A 24,529-nucleotide genomic window follows, 5' to 3' on the forward strand; every position below is an offset into this window, starting at 1 on the left:
GTGCGCATCAAGTTAGCAAGGAGGAACAGGACTTACACCAGTTGAGGCGGCAGGGAGTCCCTCACTGGCCTCGAGCGGGGCGGCAGCCGTCCTAGGGCCACGCGGTACGTGGTTAGTGCTCCGCTCCGGCCCAGCACCTCAGTCTGTATGACTGCACTCTCGACTTGGACCTGAGATGAGGGCAGAGATCGATGCATCAGATGTTCACTGTCACTCCATTCGCTCACTCATGTCTGTATTCCGGGGAGTGGGCTCACAGGTGTTCCACTGCATTACTTTGCTATATCACTGCCACATGCATCAAATACTATATAACCATGATTTAAAAACCCGAGTTAAATATATACAGTACATTTCTATAGCAGCTGGCATTTCCAGACCATTTTCATCCTCATTATCTTATTTGGTCCTCATGACCTTCCCGCAGTTGGGCAGGGCGAGCCTTATTCTGAGAAAAGAGGGCACACGTCAGCTTGCAGCCGCCTCCCGTCCCTTCCTTGGAGAACCTGGTCCATTTCTGGAAGTTGCAATGTTAAAGCAGAACCCACCTTACATATGCACTAGGAGGGGAAAGTGACATCCGTTTTAGGATGGGGAACTAACATGTAGCCATCAGGCATCATAGTTTGGGTAATTATTTTAACAGTATGGATTAATGTTGAATTTATCCCAAATGGGTCTTTAGTTTTTTTCCTCATTTCCTCATAGCCCCCCCTAGTATATGACCTAAGGACACAGCACACTCTGTTGTAGTTATTTAGATAATGTACTGAGAGCGCCCTGGAAAATGGAAAATGATTTAAGAAGAATAAAAAAAACAGGATCGTAAACCAGAAGAATAAAGGAATAAAAAATTCATGCACTTTTTTTCTTTTTTACGTGTTGCATAAATAGTATCTAGCATTCAATTTCATGAGCATACGTTAACTGAGCACTTACTATGTGCTGGGCACTGTGTTATGTGGTGGGAGAGGGGAGCACACGTGAGCTACAGATGGTTTCTACCCTTGGGTTGCTGTCCAACACGAAATTCAAGTCTGCCCAATTTCCTGACAGCTCATCTCCACCCTGGCTGACTCCACCAGCCAGTCCACCCCACTGGTGTGATACATCACTAAAGAATCCCACTTCCTGGGTGGAAAAGAATTTGTTTTTCTCTCTTGAGCACAGCATTCTCAATCCTTCCATTAAACCAAATATCTCAGGTTGGTGTGTGTGTGTGTATCTGGTTATTTCCTCCTTGTTGGTTGCCATTTTTATAAGAGACATAACCTTGAACAGTTAAAATACTTACACTTAAGAATCTGCATGTCTGTATATGTCTAGAAACTTCAGTCTCCTCCCACCCTCATGTGTATTAGTATTAATGTTTAAAGCATGAGCATTAAACATCATCTGTTCATCACAGACTAACTTCTGATTGTCACAAACAGTTACCTGGCTGAACCATCTTTGGCAGCTTGATCCTCTTCAGGAAGAAATAACGATTGAAAATGAGTCAAAACCGTTGTCAAAAGTTCCCCACAGACCTATTGATAGACAAAAGGTGGTTAGCTTACCATGTGAGTGACAACAGTACAATTATTAATAATAATAGCTAACAGTTACTAAGCGCCAGGCGCTGGGCTAAGCTCATTATAAATATTTTATGTAGACCTCACAACAGCCCCAGTTAACTATGATTTCCATTTTACAGATGGGTAAGTTGACTTCAGAAAGAAGTAAACAGAACTAGGATTCCAACCTTGGTTCTGACTCCTACCCACTAGATGCCATAAAAACTCTGTTTCAAAAATTCATTAAATTTATCGGGGTGATATTGGTTAATAAGATTATGTTTCAAGTGTACAACATTATAATACATAATGTGTACACTGCATTGTGTGCTCATCACCCAAAGTTTAGTCTCTTTCCATCACATTTGACCCCCTTTACCCTAAAAACTTTTTAAAAAAGAAGTTGTAATTCCTGTCTTTTTGATATCTAGTTATATATATACCTATTACATGTACATACATAGTAGTTAAATTTGCAAGAATACAAATATTTTAACAATCTCAAATTTCCACAGGAAAGATGGGCCTGAATTCATTTTGTTGCAAGTCCCTGTTTTGTATCTGAGCAGCTGCTAGAAACTTAAAAAACAAAACAAAACACGCTGTTTGCATTTTTCTGATCTCCCTAAGTTCTTAAAGGCCCTTGCTCTGCACTGTCCTGGGAAGCGCAGAAGAGACGGGCTCAGGCCTTCAGCCGTCGCCATGGCAACTGCCAGGCTGCCCCTGACTGCAGCTTGGAGGTGTGGCACAAAGGTGTGGCACATAGGAAGGGGACCCCAGGAGGGCTTCCAGGGCACCTCCGAACCCGGGGGGTCCCATCGTAGAAGCAGGAGGCACCCTCACCAGGGCCTCTGCGCAGACGCACCACGGCCGGCCAGCACCGAGCTTCTTGACTCGTTTCGTACTGGGGGTCAGAGGCGTGGGTAGGGAGGTGGGTCTCTCTCATTCATAGTTAAGAAAGGCAAGAAAATAATTTCTCATTGGGGAAACGGACCTTGGCGGAACCGTGGGCACGCACCCTGCCCACTCACCTGGGGCCCTGCCGCCTGCACCAGCCCTTCTCCATGAACAGCGGCATCTGCGCGAGGCCCTGCTGGGGGATGATGGGAAATCCCTCCTGGGGGATGATGGGAAATCCCTCCTGGGGGATGATGGGAAATCCCTGCTGGGGGATGATGGGAAATCCCTGCTGGGGGATGATGGGAAGTGCACGTTTTTACGAGGTGGGAGAGGATTTCCTCCTTGTTTCCAGGGAAGAAACCCTTCTGGTGATATCCTCCCCTTTTTGCCTCTCATTCCCCGGAAGAAAGCAGGAAGATGAGATAAGCGAATGTTTTGAGGGCCTTCAGAGTTTGAAAGCTCTGCTTCTGTGATGACCAAGCACTTCCGGGTCACCCAGGGGTAGGAGGTCAGGCAGCCTGGAGCTGCAAGGAATCAACTTGGCCTGATGGAGTCTTGCTGGGACTCCCCAGGTCTCTCAGAGGGAAAGAGCGGGTGAGGCTCTGTGCCTGACCTGAGCTGGGAGCTGGGGCGCAGCCTCCTTCTGGAAGCGCAGTTGGGATCTGGCCCAGTGGCTGCTGTGGGAGGCTGGGGAGTGGTCCTTTTGGTGACCCCGTCTTGCTTTATTTGGACGATTGCTAACCCTGGAGTGCAGGGAATTTACTGTAGGTTCACTGAGAGGGTTTTTGGGGACAAACTATGACTAATTTACGTGGGACATAACAAAAATTGTAAATTTTAGGGCACCCAGCTGCTACTGATGTGATTTAGAACAGCGTTTGCTTACGCCTCTTTCTGGTCCTTTGGATCTAAGGCTTATTGAGCTAGAGCTTCTCTGCTCGGTAGATGGTGTACGGCCCCTTCCAGCAAACTGGAGTTATTATTCCTTTACATCAGCGATCTGGGCGCAGGAGAGGGTCGTGAGGAACAGTGAGGGCTCTTGAGTCAAAAGACTTGGTTTGAATCCCATTGGCTGTATGAGCTTGAACAGTGACTTCGTCTCTTTCCTTAGCTGTATGAAGGGGAAATGACTGTGAGCATGTAGCAAGGTAATCATATGAAACTGAAAACATACCAAAACGGTCAAAACTTAGCAGACATTAGTTACTGTCATCCTTAAAGCAAATTTGAAAGTTACTTTTCTGATGCTTTTATATGCAAAAAGCTAACATTTATTTGCGTGTTCTGGTTACCATTCCAGATTTCTCACATTGAAAATATTTTTGATGTTTTATTATATAAAGACATGCTCAATTATAGTAAATGTGGCAAATGCCAAGTTTAAAGAAGGAAATAATGATCCACTATTCCAAGCTCCTTACTTTTCCCCCCAAGAAAAATTGTTAAATTTTGGTGTTTATAGTCTTTTTATCTTTGCAACCAATAAAAAAATATGATTATAAGGTCTTGTGTCTTAATTTGCTTGTAAATTGTTTCTTTCTTCAGTAAGTGATGTGTTTGGGCCTGAGATTTGGTTAAGATTGAGCCTTCCTTTATGAAATTGTTTCTGAGGGAAGTTCTGCGTGGTATGTGTGTTCAGGAGGATCTGTGGATTATTCACCTTGTGGATTTGGCAACCGTAATGCTGCCAGCAGGATCAAACTCTGTTACGTTTTTCAGCCACTCCCCGATCTCCCTCAGCAACAACAAACAATGAACCTTGGAGTGGGTGTGAGGGGAACTTGCTATTAATGATATGTGATTTCTTTGTAATATCTTCATTGTTATCATAATAAATAACAATACATTAATAAAATACCGTCCTTGATCCCCGTGGAAGCTCTTTAACATTGGTAAGGCTTACTCTACCCAGTTTACAGAATAGGAAACAGACTCAGAGGGCAGGTGAGTTATATGGGGGAGGAAAAATAATTTTCTCTCTACCCTTTTAAGTTCTGGCTGGTCTAATAACCAAATTAACATGGAACAGATTAACAGGAGAAAATAACCAAATTTATTACATATGTACATACGGGGGCTCCTTAAGAATATGGGACCTGAGAGTAGGCAATTCACAGTTAGAGAAGGAGGAGCAAACATTTGGTACACAAATTCCTGCCGGGCCACCCAGAAACAATGGGACACAGAGGGGAGACTCACAAACAGACTTTACAGGTTCCTCCGTCTGCCACATTTAGTTCATATTATGCAAAAGTGATCTCCCTTCCTTTAAACAGGTATGTCTATTTGAATTCCTTTAGGGAGGTAAGGGGGAGAATCCAAGTTTCTTTCTGTGTCTTCTGTTTCTTAAAAATAACCAGCTCACTGTAGTCAATATCCCAAACAGGCATGTTTTGGGTGGCAAACTCTGCTTCTTACCGGTTGCTGAGGTGACCAAAGCTAATAAGCCATGGGGACCCAGAATTAAAACTTGGCCATTCTGGCTCTAGGTGAGTATTGTTTTCACCAATCAATGTTGACTTTAAGACCTGCTTTCCCTCCATTTAGATAAATTATTTTGAATACTTAAATATTAGATTTAAAGAAATAAAACGATTGGGTTATGCTTATTGTTGAAGGTATTAAATCTCAAAAGCAATTAAAAGCACCAAACAATATTTAGATCTAATTTTATAACTTGCACAACACACTAGAAATTGGATATACACATGTACGATGGCCAGACCTATATAAAAACAGAACTCTGAGGCACAGTCCGCAGCAACCTGCCCAGGAAACCAACCTGTTATCTCCAGTAACCATCCTAGAAAGCCAACCTGCTGTAAATCAGACTTGTAGGAAGTCAGTCTGCTATCGCCACCAACTGATCCGGGAACAAACAATAACCCTGTAACAACCGGCTTCCAGTGGCCAGGACCTGATTAATAACTGAGAGTTTTCTAACTTTTGTCTGAAGTTCCAACTTAGGACGGAGCAGAGAAAGCTGAATTTGCACACTAACTGATCACACAGGCCCCCCACCCCCAGCTAACCAGCCCACAGCTTCAGGACACAGCCTCCAACCAGGGCTCACCCAGAGCTGTCCCTTTGTCCACTACGAAGCCTTCCCGCCCTTCTGCCTGCAACTCTCTGCCAAATGCAATCATGGTGGCTGACAGTCATTGCTTGTTCTCATTTAGATTTTTATTTATTTATTTCCACACACAAAATAGATTCCTTCAAAAAAGACATAAAGAAAGAAAGGCCTCGACCATATTTCCATCTCACTAAGGATGCAAAGGCCCATATGGACTGAATTTCGCTGGCTTGGTTGAGCAGCATACTGTGTGTAAACACTTTTCTGGGTTCTGTAGGGGAGACAGAGATGAGGAAGGCATGGCTACTGAGTATACAGACATCAGAGAACCACCCAGATGACCTGAGACAGAACTTGTCTCGTGTGATGAAGGTGATGCAAGGAACTGTGGGAGTTAAGAGACAGACAGCCCATCTAACTTGGAGGATCAATAGAAGCTGCAGGAAGGTGTCAAATATGCAGAGTAAAAAATTACAAATACAGAGAAATGTGGTTAATATATACTAATAAGATACACCCCTTAGATTTAAAATTTGCATGTTGTTATCCTCAGACCTTTAAAATAGAGATAGATGGGTGATGGCTAGATGATACATAGAGTTGAAGGCCTTCCTTCTTCTCCAAGTCCCATTCTCCTTTCCCTTCCTGAGGGCGCCCTTAGGACTTTGGAGCTTTTTTGGGAAGTGGCCGCTAGCAGTCTTTGAAGAATGGCTGTGATTTTTGATAGGCAGAGATGGGACAAGGAAGGCATTTCAGGGGCAGGGTATGGCGCGGGCAGAGGCATAGAAGTGGGACAGAGCCTGTGCTTCGGTTTTGTGTGAAGCATGTAACAAGTACAGGAAGGGGATGGTGGCCATGAGGCTGAGAAGATGCCTGGGGCCTTGAACAGGGAGATACTGAATGCCAGCGAATGAGAGGTCTGCACCCGGGTTTCTAAGTAGATGACAAGTGTGAGGTGGCTAAGAGGGCCAGATGCTGCAGCCAGAGGGGCAAGTTAGGGGCTATTGCCAGCATTTACGGAGGGAGTAAGAAGGCCTGGATGGGGGTGATGACAGAGGAACTGGGAAGATGATGAGTAGGCAGTGTCAGATGTCTAGAACAGACTGTCAGATGACAGGAGGAGGGGCCCATTAGTGGGTGAAAATGAGTGTGAATGTGTGCATGTATGTGTAGTGTGTGTATGCATTGTCTGTGGACACGTATCTCCTAAGAGTTCAGAGCTGCCTCCTTGAGTAAGGAGGAAATGTTTACAAACACCAATAAAGATCTAGGCGGACACATCTCTATGGACAGAAGGGTTGGAAGAGCCCAGAAAGGTGAGGAGGAGCAGGCAGGCCCGCAAGGCCCCCCCCCCAGCAGAAGCCGAGGGGCGGGGTCAGAAGTGGTAGTGCCCAGCATCCCGCAGGGGTGAAGCCCTCTCTAGGGCTGGCCTGACTCTCTTTTTGCGCCCCTCCCCTTTAGGGCCCTGATCCAAACAAAGGTGGCTCCTCGTTCACGCATCACTCAGCAGCCGACTAAAGGGTTTCTAGCGGCCATCTACATGGCGTCCTGGTTGGAGAGCTGCTGGGTACCAAGTCCGTCCCAGGCCCCACCTCCGCCCCTTCCCGTTGCTATGACAGCATACGAAGGCTGCCAGGGCTCCTCCCTAAGCCTCCTGCCTCGCCTACATCCAGGCCACGCCTCCTCTTCCCGGGCGGTGATTGGTGGATGCGTCCCGTTGCTATGACAGCACTCGTAGGCTGCCAGGGGCTCCTCCCGGCTCCTTCCCATCCCTCCGCCCCCTGGGGGAATGAGGCGGGTCTGGCCGCGTTTCCATGGCGACGGAGGACGCGGCGGGGCGGGCCGCGAGTACCTACCCACTAGAGACTCGTCGGCGGCGGCTGGCATCGAAGCTGGGGCGAGGCCATGTCGGACCTGGGCTCAGAGGAGTTAGAGGAGGAGGGAGAGAACGATCTTGGGGTAAGAGCTCCGGGTGAGAGAGGGTCTTTCCCGGGTGCGCGGTGGCGGGCGGATCCCCGGTTGCCGAGTTGGGGGAGTCACAGTTCACCCCGGAGGCCCAGCCAGGGACGAGGACCACGCCGGCCACCGCGGGCGCTGCGTCCTGGAAGTTGGTGGTGAAAGGTGACACGTTATGACGTCGGCTTGCCGCATCCTTTCTCGCTCTGCCCCCTCCCCATCCCGCCTCCCATTAAAGGCAAAGATTTCCAAGTCAAAGGCTTCGGAAGCATCCTCCTCCCCGCTGTTACGCTCCGTTCGGGCAGTTTTCCTGGATGGCTGGGTCATCCCAGCTGCCACACTATATTATGCCATATAATCATTTCGGTAATGGAGCTCGGCTCCTTAGGATTGATGGATGAAGGAAAGCTGCTTCCTGGGAGCCTTCAAGAAATACTGAGGCAGTCTCAGCTTCCATGACGGCTTCCTGAAGGTATTACCATATAGGTGTGTCATCCCATGTGCTTTCTTCACTCTTGTTGGGGACTGACCCAGGCTGCTGGAATTAGTCCCTGGTTTAGACAGCAGAGAGGAGGCAAGGGGATGCACAGCCAGTGAGGTGAGCTGGGCTCGGTGTGGGCATTACGCACTGCCCACACTAACCTCCCTGAGTCAGAGGCGACCATTTCCTGGCAGATAGGGTGGAACCTCCACCTCTATGTGTATGCAGGGTTCAGAGTTGAGATAGTTTCAGAATTAACTGAAAACCTAGTACCTCGGCAGAGATGCCGTTGTGACTGCTCTGTGACTCGGTCTCCCAGCCTAGCCTCTTCCTGCTGCTCTGCCACTCCAGGAGCACCTCTATGCATTGAAGCCACCTGGCCACCAGGGAGAGCCGGAAGTGCCCGGGACCTCCATGTTCCAGGCAGCCAGCAGCTAGCGCTAACCAGCAGGACACCCTGCATTGATCCACACTCCAGAATTCCCTGAGCCATGAGGTCGAATCTGGGACATCACCGGACGTCGCTCACACTTAGCAGCCTCCACTTTCATGTCTGTCTCCCTGCCTGCCTACACTTACTGGTTTCTCCTTTAAGGGAGCACCTTTTTTAAAAAGTCAATTGCTCAGGGTCTGCTTCTGGGGAAAACCAACCTACCACACCTGCCCAGTAAGCTTTCTAGTTTGTCTCCTCAAATGGCTCCACTGATGTGTAACTTTTTAGTGCCCAAGGATATGTCGCCCAGGTGTGGTTACCTATGTCACCTGTAAGCCTGGGCCGAGGATGGGGAGGATTCGATGGAATGCTATTTGTAAGAAGCTTAGTGTATGGTTGGCGCTTAAAAATTAGCAGCTGTAACTATCCTGACTTCTTTTGCCAGGAATACGAAGGGGATCGGAACGAGGCAGGTGAAAGGCATGGCCATGGGAAAGCGAGACTGCCCAATGGGGACACATACGAGGGGGACTATGAACACGGTAAAAGACATGGCCAGGTCAGAATGGGTGACTTGAGCGGGTAGTTTTCTCTATTTAATAGTCTATTAGTGAGTATTAACTTCAGGAATGATATGAATCCTATAACCAATGTGTTTCAGGGGATCTACAAATTTAAAAATGGTGCTCGATACATTGGAGAATATGTTAAAAACAAAAAGCACGGTCAAGGCACTTTTATATACCCAGATGGATCGAGATACGAAGGTACAATGTTCTCACAAAGTGGATTTTTGCGTTACATAGGTCTTCTTTCGGGACTGAACGTACCTGTGGAAAGTGAGATAAAGGAGAAAGCTTAAAGTTCTCCAGATGAGTCAGTCACTCAACACAACCCTTGCTCCAGCATTGACAGGGTTGATGCAGCCGCCAGAAAGCCTGGAGATCATGGGAAGTGTGACGTCCCTGTGACAAGCGCTTTGTCTTCTGTGACCCGCGTTACTGAGCAGCAAATGTGAGGGAGGCTGCTGGGCGAGCACAGGCTTCCGGGTGTGGGTTGCGCCCATGACGTTAGATGCTCTGTAGCGTTTGTCTCCTTGACGTTGGTCTTGCTGTTTCCGTTTCTGACGGGCCTCTTTTTTAATGAGCACACTGTTTGTTTAGATCTGGTGGTGCCTCCACTGATGGCCTCCTGTAAGGGAGGCGGTCTGCCTTGTTAAACGGTGTCCTGATCTCTGCCACAGTTCTTTCCATGCCAATGTCATGTCTCAGGAAGGTTCTTGTTCCCTTATTTCCAAGAAGCCTACTGCTGCCCCAGGCACCTAATCACCTGGTGTGCCTACAGTGTTAGTCTAATCCCAACAAGGGAAGAAGGAAGTTCTGAACCTGGGAAGAGAGACAAGTGGGCCGTGGATGTGAGCCTTCGGAAACTGTGTGCAAAATTCTACGTCCTGAGCTTCTTTTCTGGGAAGACAGTTATCTAGTTTTCATCAGATTTCCAAAAAGGGACACCCAGTGGTTCCCTGCGAGTCCCCAGCGTGCCCAGGCTCAACGGAGGCACAGGGTGCAGCACAGTGTCCCAGTCTGACTGAGAAGCCCAGGAGCAAGCGGAGGCTGCGGTGGGGTGGGGGGTGGGGGGTGGGGGATGGGCCGGGGGAGGAGTGGCTGAGGGACGGTCCTGGGTTTGTGGGCGACCTGAGCAGAGGCAGGGAAGCAAGGGTGCTTAGGGGGTGGGGATGAGGTTGGAGGGGTGAGTGGGGAGATGGAGGGCCAATGAGGGCTATGGGGGGGGGGCGCGGCGAAGCATCACTCTCCATGCTGGCCCTGTGGCCTGCCAAATGGAACATGTTTAACAATGAAGTTGTGCAGAAACGAGATGGGAGGACTTGAAGTTGGCTTTTCTGGAAGCTCTCAGATGGCAGGAGCTGGAGGAAGACATGAACGCCTGGCTGTTGGGGTGCTTGTGGAGAAGAGAGCATCATGAGGAACCAGACACATGGGGTTTTCTTTCTCAGTCCCGCTGTGTGGCCTTGGGCACTGTGCCTGTCCTCTCTGGTTGTTGGGTGCTGCGTCTGTAAAGCCGTGTTTCGGTCATTACACACCCCACATGAGGTGGCGATGTAAAGCCCCCAGCTGGTGGGTCCCCACAAATGCTAGCTCTCTTCTCTTCCACGTTTCTCTGAGCCAGCAGTGGGGGAGGGGCAGCACAGCAAACCAGTGACCAACCCACGTTTTAGATGCGGGGAGAGGATCTTGTTCCCCTTCATCTTGTTAGGGCTTTTAATTTACAATGTTCTTTAATCCCCAGAGCCAGCCGGAGAGCCAGGGGGAGGAACATGGGATGGAGTCACATATGCAGAGCTTTGTAACTGACAGGTGCTCTCCCAGAGGAAAACCCAAACCCAGCCGCCAACCAACTAACCAACCCACCAACTGCAGGTTGAAAATAAACGTAGTTGAAAAAAACTTCAGTTGACAAAATTGAGAATGATGAGAAAGTACAGGATTAGGGGTAGAAAGATTTGGAAAACAAAAAGTTAGGTGCAAATTTAAAGCAACAGTAATAAAGTTTCTAAATGGCACTTACTTCAAAAGATAGAATCTGACTCATGGCCGTTGACGGCCAGCTCCAGGAGGTGACCTTTCTCTCTCCTGTGTACCTTCCTCAGTTCTGCACGGCTTCCTGGATAATAACCTGATGATAATTATTATAGTAATTACAGGAGTTATAATCGGATTGTAATCTGCTGGGCAGAGTCTAACAAGTTGTTAAGTAAACTGGGACTTCTAACAGAGTTTGCTTGCCAGTCCTCACCGGCTTGGAATTTAATGCCTTTTTGCAATTTAATTTTTTTCTTTCACGTTTAAAAAATTTTTACAGACTCCTTAATATATTGCTCTTGCCTCACTACGCTGGAGATCAGCTCCCGCGGTCAAGAGAAGAGGCTGTGATCGTTTTATCATCGTCTTTTGTTGGGAAGACACCAACTGATGTGTTTCAGCGAAGTCTGCACCAGGGCTGTGCGGGCGTCACCCGCGATGGCTCACAGCCAGTCCTGCAGTGTCTGTCCCCTAACTCCATGCAGAACTGGACACTGGCCACAGTGGGGATATTAATATCACAGAAATTGGCAAGTGCTACAAATCAGGGCTGCTTCTTACTTTTTTTTTTTTTAAAGGAGGGCGCAGCTCAAAGTGGCCCATGCGGGGATCAAACCGGCAAACTTAGTGTTAGTAGCAACATACTCTAACCAACTGAGCTACTGGCTGCCCCGACTTACTTGTTTTTTTAACTGGTAATTTACCAGGACATCACTGCCCCCTGAAATCCAGACAAGTCCTCTAGGACTCCCGCACACGCTGCATACCCTCGCGGCTGGGCGAGGCCCAGCGGTGACCGCGCTCAGTGTGGGGCTCATGCTCCTGTTGTCCGTCACACATCACACCACGGAACCCCGTCCTCTTCCTCAATGGCTACCAATGGCTGCCACCTCCTCTCCATGAATTTGTGGTAAATAGGCCTTTTGTCTGGGCTGTTGCCCACTTTTTCTGCTGCCTCACTCTGAGCTCTGTGGATGCCTGTGTGTCTGCCGTCCCCAGACTGAGTGGGGGTCCTGGCGGCCCCGCTGTCTGCACAACTGCTTGTCTGTCTCCCAAAGTGCTCAGGCCCTCATAGGACCCACCGATGGAGGAAATATGTAGACGTTCCCTTTTGTGGACAAACTTTGGGGCTTAGCCACGTAAACACGTATTTCTTGGAGAATTAACATATTCTCAGCATGCTGCGTATTCTTTATCTTCATGCAGAAGCAGATCCAGTGTTTGGATAAGTCAGAAGTTTACGCAAGTTTGGGGGCGCTCTTTAAGAAAAATAATACAAAGTCGATATAGAAGTAGATTTTTATTTGTAATGAGAAATCAAAAAAAATAAAAAATTGAAAATACCACAAACATCACAAAATCTGGGGAAATAACATGAATTTTTAAAAATTCATGTCTGACACAAGCCTTTCCCCTACTTTTGTTGGCTAGTAATGGAACGTCTCTCTAGTTGACAACAATTTTGTCGTATTTTCTATAGAGAAAGTAGAGAACTTTATCTTTTCTCCTTCATCAACAAATTGATCGAAATTCCTATTTTTATTTTTCATTGTCTAGAAAAGTGTCATTCAGCATAACAACTTATTGGCAACACAGTGTTCCAATTTTAGGGTAGTTGTCAACTTTGGGAACTTCTATCAAGGTTCTTTCATATGTGAGCTGTGAGATTTGAGGACATCCTGGGTTTTCAGTGCATGGCTAGTTTATACCTCTTCACTGACAACATTCATGAACTCGCTGTTATGTTATGCATTTTATGACAGCTTTGCCAATTTCAGTATTTCTTATCAAGCCAGCAAGAAGTGAGCAGGGCCCCGCGTGGAGGTGAGTGTGTGAGGACAGTCCGGTGAGGGAGGGGTCCACGCAGAGGCCTGGCTGGCAAAGTCACGACGTCCGTTGGCAGGAAGCTGTGTGCGGTGGGGCTGTGCTGGGTGGCTGGGCTGGAAAGGTGCATTGGGGCCAGGTGGAAAGGTGGGGAATGGACTGGAATGCTGGCAAGTGGCTGAGGACAACCCATCAAGCCTGGAAGTGGTGGCTGGATCACTAAACACACGCAAGCAAAAATGTGGCGTTGGGACCGCGGGCATAGGGCAGACAAGCGCTGGTCTGAGTCCTCGCTGGGCTGCTGACCCACTGTGACACCTGCTGTCGACACACATGGCAGAGTGTGGCCCCCATACACACACCACTCCCTGCCGACTGGCCAGAGGGAAGTCAGAGTAGAGAGACAGCAGTGAAAAGCACCCTCCCTTCTTCTCACCTGGGCTTGCTGTTGTGTCGTCCCTTCCAGGGGAGTGGGCGAGTGACCTAAGGCACGGCCACGGCGTGTACTACTACGTCAACAATGACACCTACACCGGAGAGTGGCTTGCTCACCAAAGGTTCGGTTCTCTCTTTAGTCCTATAGACTGATTCATGCAATAATATGACGATGTCTCATGGAGAAACAAAATCCTGACAAAAGTGCACAAACCCGCTCTGCCAGGCAGTTCAAATCCTCACGGCTTTCCCATGTGCCTGCTGGATGACGCACTACCGGGCGGAGGCGACCCCCAGCGGGAGGGTACGGGGTCCTTTACCCCTGCGCCCCGGGGGTGAGGACACAGAAGAACCTTCTGGGGGACTGAGCCTCAGCTCCCAGGAGCGCTGCCTCTTCCCGGGGAGAACCAGCTGGTCTGCAGGAAGGTCCCGGCCACCGCAGGCGATGCCCGCCCCTGCCCGGGCACACCGAGAGGGGGCGTGCTTTGATTGGGCGGCAATAGAAGCCCCGCATCGACCTAGGCCACCCTCAGTGGACATGCCTGTCTTATACACGCGGAGGTTTCCCCTGCTGCGTGGAAATGCACTTGGCTCCCTGTCTTAAGCAGGCACGGCCAAGGCACCTATGTCTACGCGGAGACCGGCAGCAAGTACGTGGGGACCTGGGTGAACGGACAGCAGGAGGGCGCAGCCCAGCTCATCCACCTGAACCATAGGTACCAGGGCAAGTTCGTGAACAAACACGTAAGTCCGGGGGAAGCGGTGCTCGCCAGGGAGACGCATGATCGCCTCCTCCCCGGGCTGTGTAGTCCAGGGAACAGAAAACACTAAAAACTCAGGGAAACCCTCCGATCCCCTCGGAATACGGGAAATGGGGCGGCTTGGCCCTCTCAGCATCCGGACACCCACAGAGGACAGAGAGCCCGTTTCTCTGCATCTGTCAAGTCCCTCTCTCCCAGCTGTGGCCTGTCACGTCCTCTTAACACGGGGGCGCCTTGACCTCCGTTGTGTGTGCTCCTTCTCACGGGTGAATCAGACATGGTCCTTGTTTGTCTGGAAAGGGATGTGGGGGTCTGACTTTCCTTCCCCTGGGGGGCGCGAGGCGGGCACCGGGGAGGAAGACCACAGCTGGGCCAGGTGTGGGGCGGGGCGAGGCATCCGGTCTGAGGCCCCCAGTTTGCGGTACCCACGGTCGGTCATCTCTGTTGGGAGGACTCGGTGGCTTCCCATGTCCTTCTTGTCCAAGCCCTGGGAGGATTCAGAGAGACCCCGACTAACTCAGAACCTACCACCCCAGCATTTGTTGCAGCCCTGGTCAGGGGATTAGCAGACACTTTCCCTGAAGAAAGAGTTTGCTGAGGGAATTAAAGGTGTTAGAAGTTGGCACAGGGAACACTTAACTGCTTTAGTGAAGTAGGCTCGGCCCCTCTAAGAACTCAGTTTTCATTTATGTGTATAATTCATGCCCTAATTACAGATTCTCCTTTCCGTCTTGGTAAAACAGCATGCTCTCCTCAAATGCACACGTTGTATGTATAATTCCCAGTTAAATTCTCATGGGATAGTTTTCGGCATGACGAGGTGGGTGGCGGGAAAGTGAATTTGACACAAGTTAACTTGGAGGAATCAATGAAAGCGAGACCCCAGACTGATCTGAAGAATGAGAGCCCAGGCGGAGGCTTCGTTCTGCTAGTGGTAAAAACTTTCAAGTTATACAAATACTACACAAGTACATTCCAGCTGTAGACTCTCGAATCCCCCCACCCCGAGCTCCAGCCTCCCTACTCCCTGCAGTGTGTCCCCCCCCACGTCTTCCTGTGCATCGTGTAGGCACGTGCTTACACATACAGCTTATATAGAATTATAGTGTGGGGGGTTTAATTACAGAAATAAGGACACACTACACCAGGACACAAAAACATGCACACAGAGACGTCTTCCATCCTTTTGTACACTTGGGAGCATTTATGTAGGCTGGATACCGGACTTGCTGAATCTACACATATTGCTATTTTAAATCATGGCTGATACCGCCGATTGTCCTAAAAAGCTATGCCAGTTTATATACCCTGGCTAGTAGAATATCAGAGTCTCTTTTCACATGTTCTCACCAACACTAGATATTATTGGTCTTTAACACTTTTTGCAAATCTGATGGGTAAAAAAATGTCATGTCATTGTTTGAATAGTCACTTCCCTGGTTCCTAGTGAGGTCCGGTGTCTTTACACTTTTACTGCTGGTTTGATTTTCTTCCTCAGGGAATGACCTGTTTACGTCCTTGCTGACAAGTTATTCAAACATACTAGAAAGCTGCAATAATTAAAACCACGTGCTACCGGAATAGAGATATACAGATCCATGAAACAGAAAGTCTAGAGACAGGTGGAAGTGCATGTAATAATTTAGCACGCAATAACGGTGTCATTTCAAATTAATGAGGAAATGATGGGAAGAAGTCAAGCAATGGGGCAGGGACAACTTGGTACCTATTTGGGAGAAAAATAAAATCAGAATTTGCCTTCCAGCATATAGATAAAGATACTTTCTAGAACTAAAGGTTTAAATGCAAATAAGAAAAAAATCACAGATAGAAAAATAGGTGAATATTTATTAACTTTGAGGAAATAAACTTTCTGAACAGAAATATGATACAAAGGAAAAACCAAGATATTTTTGCTTGATAAAAATAATCCCTCACAGATTAGAAAATACTATAAAGAAAATTTAAGAAATACATGACAAATGGAGTTAGGACATATGCCACATTTAATATGTGAAGTACTTATATCAGTCAATGTGATTTAAATGGTCAAAATGTTGAAAGAAATTCAACCTGCCTAATAACTTAAAAGATGTGACTTAAAATGATGAGGTCTCATTTATATATATATATAAAAATGTAAAGATGGAGCAAAATGTTAATGCTCAGAAAAAACAGGGTTTGAGGACAAGAGGACTCTTAAAATGCTATCATGGGAATAAAAATTAGTAAAGCTTCTTCTGGTGTCTCTCTCTCTCTCTCTCTCTCTATATATATATATATATATATATACATATATATTTATATTTATATATTTATTTATATATACAGAGGGTGCCCCACAAATGTGTACACATTTTAAGAAAGGAAAATACTATATTAAAATTACGCTGATGGGAACCACTTTGAGCACCTCTTGTTATTGCAGAAGTTAAACATGACTTGTATTCATCTTTTGTTATCGGTATATATTGAATATTATAATTTTAATAGTTTTTCCTTTCTTAAAATGTGTGTACATATTTTTGGCACCCTCTGTGTGTGTGTGTGTGTGTGTGTGTGTGTGTGTGTGTTTTTTTTTTTCTTTTGTCCAGAAATTCTACTTCTGATAATTTACCCTGAGGAAAATATCGAGTGTACATACAGTTTTAACCCAGAACATACGTGTTTGCTGTAGAAGTCTTTGTCAAAGAAAAGTGTCAGCATGCCAAATATCAACAATAGTAAATGAGTAAAATAGATTGTAATTCTCAGATGAAAGAAAACGCCAAGCTGACAACAGTATTGTGGAAGAATGTTTGTAAACATGGGAAGTCATTCGTGCCATATTTCTAAGTAAAAATAGAGTAGGAGTCAGCATGTGTGATTACGATCAGATTTCTATTAAAAAACTTCTGTCCTAGAAACAAGGTTACAGAGACCACATCAAAATGTTACTAATAGCTCTATCTCTAGTTAGTTTTCTGGAGGGTGTTGACTTAGTGACATTTTTGTAACAAATACGTTACTTTCGTAAAGAGGTAAAATGTAGTTAAAGTGAAAAAAAAAAAAACCCAAAAAACCCAAAATAGGCCCTACACTTTGCAATTCCATTAGCCATTAGTTCATAAAAGCATTCTTTGGTCCATATTGGACGTCCCCCAGTTACATGATGTGGGTAGGTTTTTATGGGGATGACGTTTCTAAACCATTTTGTACCTTCTGTTGGGTGTTGCCACTCAAAGGTGACGTGCTTCTTGGTCTTCCTTCTGTTGCAGCCTTTTGGCCCTGGGAAGTACGTGTTTGATATTGGATGTGAGCAGCACGGGGAGTATCGTCTTACAGATGTGGTAAGTGGCAGAAGGTAGATGGTTTCCTACACGTGTAGGCGAAAGAGCTGCTCAGTGACGTGGATGCCAGGGACTGGCAAGGTGAGAAGTTACGCCAGCACTTGGGGACTTCTGCATTTTCATTTTATTTCTTCACTTGCATGTGCTGATCTGGAACTCAATTGCCAGAATTAAACGATGTTATTTTATAGTTATTGTTGAAGTTTCGACCTAGTTTTCGTCCAGAGGAAGCAGCTAATACTGAGCTGGATGGCTCTGAATAGTTATGTCCCAGAAGTGGCACCTGAAATCTGTCACCATGCTGTCACCAAATTCATTGAATAACGCAGTGTTTCAGGAATATGGCTGCACCTCTTATAATGTTCTCTTTTTGTTCCTTTACAATACTTAACATTAATATTAGTGCTAAATTGATATTCCTGGTTAATATTAAAATTACCCTGTTGTGTTGTCATTAGGCATTCAAATGTGTGTGTGTGTGTGTGTGTGTGTGTGTGTGTGTGTGTGTGTGGTGTTGGGGAGGGATGTCTGCGTCTGTATTCCTGTCGTTATTGTCTGACCAAGGCCTGTAGATAATTGGCAATTTAGTAAAATACCTTGGCCCCCCTGCCCAGCACCACCCACACCCCCAGGACACCTCCCGCCAGGACGCCACCGCAGGGCTCCCCCATTGCCCTGGCAGGCCCTGGGCCCCCCTCTTTTCCTGTGGTTTTCCACTTCCTTCCTGTCACTTGGCCACAGAATAGCCCATGATTCCCCACGGTCTTCGAGTAGAGGTCCACCCTCTGTGACCAGACTCTCCCGTGGGCTCACATGACCCGTCCCCTCGACCTTTCCCCTGCTTTGCTCCGCTTTGTTTTGCTCCCCTGACGTGAGTCGTGGTCAGGTCATGCTCCCAGTCAATCATAAAATAGGAAATGGCCAAAATGCTTGATTTTGTTGCTAAAAATAAGGCCCCTCCCTTTCCTGGGCATCAATTCTTCCTGAATCCTGGGTTGTCTAGTCTGAATGTGAGGGGGGTTCCCAGAAGTCACGTGGGACATGTCATCTTCCCACGCGGTTCTACACCCAGCGTGTGTGTGTGTAACCACCTGCAATCGTAGTCAAGAACTTAACACATGGCGACCAGCTTTCTTGTTAACTGTGACAGTGACGTAGTTGGTGCCTTTGCTGGGTTCTCCCTGGGACTCTGAAGGAAACTGTCTGCTAAGTTCATCGCACCGCCACTAGTAACAAATCTAGCCTTCGTGGTCTTATTGGTGATGGAGCTGTTATTAATATTTTCACTTGTGCAGTGATGAAAAGTAAAACACATGAAGTATTTGGAAGTTTTAGGCTCTCCTGGACAAAGTTACCGGAAGTCAGTGTTTCAGGGCGATGAGAAGAAGGTACGAGGAACACGAATAACACCTAAGGGGCCAATACTGATGGAAGCCCCCAGCACTGTCCCTAGTCAGGAGTAAACCCAGGAACTGACACACACGGCCTGAGAGCTTTTGTGCACGGTCACCATTGCGTGACGCTCAGACTGTGGTGGAACAGAAAAGCCCGGATGTTCTCTTTGGCTCAATAAGGGGAACACGTGCCCTGTAGAGAAGGGGTGGGGAACTGTAGCCCGCTGGCCACACCTGGCCACAGCCTGTTCTGTTTTTGTTCAATTGTGGTAAAATACATATAACATAAAATTTGCCATTTTAATCATTTTTAAGTGTCCAGTCCAGTGGCGTTAAGTACATTCACGATATTCTGCAACCATCACCACCATCTGTCCCTTTCCATCTTCCCAAACTGAAACTCTGTCCCCATTAAACAGTTGCTCTCATCGCCCCCAACCCCAGCCCCTGGCACCGTCTGACCTACTTTCTATCTCTGAATTTGCCCGTCCTGGATACTTTATATAAGAGGAATCATACAGTATCTGTCCTTTTGCATCTGGATTGCTTCACTTAGTATAATGTTTTCAAGGTTTGTCCATGCTGTGGCAGGTGTCAGAATTTCCTTCTTTTTATGGCTGAATAATGTTCCACTGATGGACTTGGGTTGTTTCCACCTTTTGGCTACTGTGACTATTGCTGCAGTGGATACTGGTGACAAGAATCTGGCTGAGTCCCTGTTTTCAGTTTTTCTGGGCGTATACCTAGAATTGAAATTGCTGGGTCATATGATACTCTATGTTTGGCTTTTTGAGGAACCGACAGATGTTTTCACAGCAGCTGTACCATTTTACACGGTTCTCCCTCCTGTTGCTGCAGACAGGTTTTACTGGAGCCCAGCCACGCTGATTCATTTACCTACCACCTGTGGCTGTTTCCGACTATAGCGGCAAGGTCACTGGTTGCTGCAGACACCGGATGGCCGGCAAAGCCCAAAGTAATTGATAGAAGAGTGTCCTGATGTTAGCTAGCTCTAGAACAATGCTTTTCAAAGTACGGGTTGCAACCTGTTCACAAGTCACAATATTCATTTAGTGGATTGTGAGAAACATTTCAAAAAGTGAAATGGGATAAAATAGAGATTTCTAGTGAATTTTGGTAACAGGGCCAAGCACGTGACTTTCGCTTCAGGTGAGGCGGGTGGTGGGGGGGTCGTGATGAGCTGGGATTTCCTCCTGTGGGCTGCAGCGTTGGGAAGCAGCTGGTCTGGAATCCCATTCTTTGCCCAGTAATTCTCGGGACTGGAGCTTTAGTATCCATGCCCTCTGATATGTTATAGGGTCATCTTAGCACGGGGTTAGGCCTTTTCTTATGCTGATATCAGCTTCCTTATGTGTAAAGAATCTTAGAGCAGGGGAAAATGTGGCTGAGCCAGGGAGACGGGCGTTTCATCTCGGTCATTTCTTAGCCGGTCCCCGCAGCTGGGAAGTGCATGTCGGATGCTGTCCTGGAATCAGCAGGGACAGCGTTCCACTGCACTTTTCATTTCTCGTCCGCGTTCCTTTGAGGTCCACTTTCAGTCATTAGTTCATCCCCTGGAGAGTTGGCAGTTGATCTGATCACGGAGTCGTGTTACAAAAATGCTCAAATGCAATTGAAGACTGGCCCTTTCGCCCCTGACTTTAAGTATCCCACACGGACTTCACACACATGTTGGTAAATTCACATCTTAAAACTTGAAATAGGAAAGAGGAGAAGAGGAAGAGGAGGAGGAGACATTAGTAACCGTCACTCCAAAATGGAGAGCTACCAAAATCACCGAATTGGCCTTGTGGACACCGACCCTCCCTGAGGAGCTGCCGCCCACGGAGGGACCAGGCTCCGAAGAGGCCCCGGCCGTGGAGGGCGCTGCCGTGGAGGGTAAGGCGCCTGTGGGGACCCAGCCCTGCACAGCCTGTGCACTGGCTGTGGGCCCGGCTCCCTGGGAAGCAACACTGGGTCCCTCCGTGTGCAGGGTGCTATTAGGGGGAACCTTTGGGGTCCGAGCCTCCCAGCGTGGAAAGGGTGTTATCACCATGACTTAAGCCCTTAGCAAACTTGGCTGATTCCATGGGAAGCTCCGGAGCGAACATGTCCCTTGCATCCCCTCACCTTGGTCAGTGATTGGCTGTGGGCGTGACCCGGGGCAAGGCAGCTGACAGCAGCTGGGTGACAGACAAGCCCTTCCCTGAAGAAGGGTCTGGACAGCACTCGTCCACGCGTATCGCAGTGGTCGTCCTGAGTAGTCAGACTGCCTGGGACGTCGAAGGAGGCTACACTGCGTGCACGTGGCTGAAAAGCCAGCTCCAGTGGCCTCCGTGAAGGAACGCTACTGCCAATTCATTGGCTCACACAACTGGAGAGGGCAGGGTGGGGACAGCCTCAGGCCGCAGACAGCCTCAGCCTCTGGTCTCTGCTCTCATGGGCCCTGGCTCTGCTCTCCTCCCGTTGGACACAAGTCCTCACTGACTTCCTTGATTGTCACCCAATCAGTGCAAGAGCCCTGGGCAACAGAGTGCTTCTCTTTCTCAGTGTGGCTGCCAGAGCCCTTGGGAAGTAGTCACCATCCCTGAACCAGACGCTGAGACTGGGGACAGGACACTCTGTTGGCCAGGCCTGGGATGGAGCTGGGTGACCAGCTGTGGGGGAGGGTCCCCGAGGGGGGTCCCCCCGCGGGAGAAGTGGGGGAGAAGTGGGGTGCTGCTTTCAGCAGGAGGGAGAGTGGGTACCGCCCAGGTGAGGAAGCGGCCTCCCACTGCCACACAGGCCGCGGGCCACCCAACGCCATTTTCCTTGGTTCCGTCTCAGGTGGGGAAGAGTCTGTGGAGGAGGTCCAGCCTCTGATGGATGTGTCAGAGGGGGAGATGGATTTCCTGAGGCCTGGAGAGGAAGAAGGAGATGTCTTCGGGCAGGAGAGCCGTGAGAACGTTCCAGAGGAGTTACACTATGACACCATAGACCAGGGTGAGCCTGAGCTCTGGGGGAACAGGAGGGAAGGGAGGACACACACGCACACTGGGATGGTCTCTGCCCTTTGACGTAGCCCAGCCTCGGGCCAGGTCTGAGGGACTGGGCGGAAGTCTCAGAGGACCATCTATGCACTCATGTCATAGGAATGTTGTCCCTGCAAACCTCCCATGATGACAAGGACAGTGGGTGCCCTGTGTGCTCTCTCACCCTCTGCCCTTTGCTAATCTCCATTTCTACCAGGAGAGCAGGCCTCAGGCTGCACAATCCCATCAGAAATGGATAGCATGGTTTTATTTTATTACATGGTTTACCGTGGCCGATCACAGGCGTGTGTTAGGAGCTGGCAGTGTTCAGAACCAGCCCTTTATAAGTGAGTTTAAATGTACCATTCATCGAGAAGCTTCTGCCTCTGCTGGTCCTGGGACAGAGGTGTGACTTCAAGTCTGCTTGGGGCTTCTGGTCCTGGAATCTTTAAAAACCTCTCCCTGAGGCTGAGGGTGTGGCCAGAAAGCTCAGAGAGGGTTCCCTTCTTTCAAACAATTTCCTGAATCTGATGTGAAGCGGACACCTTGGTGGAGAGGTGACCGGTGGTCCAGGAACAACTTGGCGTATGAGGTCCCTGGGCATGGGGCCCTGTGCAGCTTAGTTCGTCTCTGCTGTAAACTAAGAGCAAGTATTTTTCCCTTTCTTTTGAAAATAGTACCTGAAATGAATCACGTAAAACCATTTTCTGTCTAAAAGCTCTAAGCACACACAGAGTTGGGCTTTCGTCAGCAGTGTGGTCCTAAGTACGTAGTAACACACCAAAGAATCGTGCGTCCAGCGCTGTGTGGCCTCGGATTGAGGGCCTGCGCCCCGAAACCTGGCCTCACTGGTTGGCGGCTGGTGACCTCTCCTCCTGCCCTCCCTTCGTCCCTCATTTTCATAATGCAGACGAGGATGACCCCTCAGAGGCACAGTGCCGTGGGTTCTGTGAGGACGGGGTGGGCTCCCGTCCCAGCAACACCTAAACTGCACAGAGGTGCTCCGTGCGAGGAAGTTCTGGGCATGTCCTGTCCCCTGTGGGACCGACAGAAAGCTCACGGGACATCAGTGACTTGACTGCCATGTAGTCACATGTACCTGCTGTGTGACCACTGGGCACAGGAGAGGTGCAGGACTCACCTGGGCAGCATTGGGAAGTATTTCTGACAGGGGGCACCTCCAGGTGAGTTGAGAAGGCTGAGAGGTGGCAGAATGGGCGAAACCAGGAGAGCAGTATCACCCAGACTAGGAGGAGAATCTGAAGGTAGAAAGGGTAGGGAGCCGGGCAAGGTCCCTGTCTGATGGCCTTCCCTTGCTTCGTCTATTGCTGGTACCAAAAGAAAAACTATAAAAGTCTGTATAAGATAAAAATTAACATTCCATGTTTGCCTGATAAATGTTAATATTTCCATGATTTATTGCAAAAGATTTGTTAGCAAATAAAGAATTTTAAAATAGAAAAACATTAATATCAAATATACTCATGTATCCCTTCTCTTCCCAGAAAATATTAATTTTGAAGAAGATGAAACTAGACAGTTCGATCCTCTAGAGTGAGTCGGGGCCCAGAGAACGGGACCGTGTCATCCAGACGCCTTCTCCTGCTACAGTTACACTAATCAGCCACTAACCTTTCTTATTTCGCTGTTTGTTAAAATGGTTTACAGTTGCAAATAAATGTCTTGCTCTCCTTTGTTTACGAGATGGCGTCTGCTGCAAGTTCTTTAAATGAAAAATTACCAGGTTATTGTAGGCTCTGGTGTTGCAGTGCTGTTTTGCCGGATAAAGAAAACTGTCAAACAACCGCAACGCTACAGAAGATGGTGCTGGAAGCAGACTTCTGACTGAGCTTGCAGAGTAATTAGATACTGTACATCATCTCAAATCTCCCTCAAGAGAGCTAGGAAAACACCTCCACAACAGGAATTCCTGGGTGCAATCCTCCTTAAACACAACTTCATAAATATACTCCAGGCTCCGGTAAGAAACCAGCAGCTGCCCTTGGAGGGCGGGCCCTTTCCATGGCTTTAGCATGTCTGCGAGGACTTCGGGGCTCCCTGACGGGGGTCTCTGCCGATGGCCGAGGGGCAGGGCTGCCCACAGGCATGGCTTTGGCCTGTGTGTTCACTCTTCAGGCCTCCCAGTGGGCTGGAGGCAACACCTTCACCTAACACCTAGAACACCTTCACATTTCTTGGGTACCGGCCCATCCCGGCCCCTCCCTTCTGTCCCCCGCACAAGTTCAGTCCCCAGCGTTGAAAAGCCACAAGTTCCTGGAGCAGCCCTTGCCTCCCATCTCACCACCTCCGCTTTACCCATCTTCCTCTGTCCCCAGAGTCACTCAGAGGGCAAGTGACTTTAATTCCCCCCAACTGTCCTTCGTGGCTGGTCTGCCCAACCCTGGGTCATGCAGCGCATGCAGTTTTTATGTCTCTCAGCATGAGGCCTCTCGAAGAACAAAATGTGATGAACATACACAGTTTCTGGGTTGCTTTAAGGAAAAGCACACAGCATCATGAATAGGAAATCACATTCAAACATCTATTTAGAATAAAGAAAGAAATTTTTAAAAACGACAAACTAAAAAGGTGACACAGTCACAAACCGCACACCATGAAGAAAGGCACCAGAATATTGCTATTAACTCGCTGCCTAACACAGCTCCTTATACTTCTTTCTCTACATTTTTTCCAGCCTACTTTTGCCTGCCTCCTCCTGTGCCAACAATTTTGAAATATTTTCTCCAGGGAGGTGAACACGATGATTACGATT

General features: G+C 48.2%; 2 protein-coding genes across 11 annotated transcripts in view; one reads left to right on the top strand and one right to left on the bottom strand.

Moving 5' to 3' along the window:
- Positions 1–7,513, bottom strand: part of SLC37A1 (solute carrier family 37 member 1) — a 69,163-nt gene extending 61,650 nt beyond the window's left edge. The window contains exons 1-4 of the mRNA XM_074324860.1: positions 7,389–7,513; positions 3,343–3,567; positions 1,438–1,529; positions 37–170 (exon numbers count right to left, since the gene is read on the bottom strand). The gene's annotated coding sequence lies outside the window, so the exon portion shown is untranslated. The remainder of the gene's footprint in view (positions 1–36; positions 171–1,437; positions 1,530–3,342; positions 3,568–7,388) is intronic.
- Positions 7,302–23,456, top strand: RSPH1 (radial spoke head component 1). Of its 10 annotated transcripts, none has more exons than XM_074324862.1 (11): positions 7,398–7,491; positions 7,727–7,974; positions 8,321–8,520; positions 8,848–8,961; positions 9,064–9,169; positions 13,293–13,383; positions 13,867–14,005; positions 17,280–17,351; positions 20,470–20,644; positions 21,572–21,727; positions 23,262–23,456. In XM_074324862.1, exons 3-11 carry the CDS (start codon positions 8,461–8,463, stop codon positions 23,312–23,314), a joined length of 966 nt encoding a protein of 321 aa, XP_074180963.1. In that variant the 5' UTR covers positions 7,398–7,491; positions 7,727–7,974; positions 8,321–8,460; the 3' UTR covers positions 23,315–23,456. The 10 variants fall into 10 exon arrangements, with proteins under 10 accessions (XP_019601244.2, XP_074180988.1, XP_074180969.1 ...); XM_074324873.1 differs by having other exon boundaries at positions 7,404–7,491; positions 13,870–14,005; XM_074324868.1 differs by lacking the exon at positions 7,727–7,974 and having other exon boundaries at positions 7,358–7,491.
- Positions 23,457–24,529: the final 1,073 nt, after the last annotated feature.

The sequence above is a fragment of the Rhinolophus sinicus genome, linkage group LG01, assembly GCF_036562045.2.
Source record: "Rhinolophus sinicus isolate RSC01 linkage group LG01, ASM3656204v1, whole genome shotgun sequence".
In the NCBI taxonomy this organism is placed as follows: domain Eukaryota; kingdom Metazoa; phylum Chordata; class Mammalia; order Chiroptera; family Rhinolophidae; genus Rhinolophus; species Rhinolophus sinicus.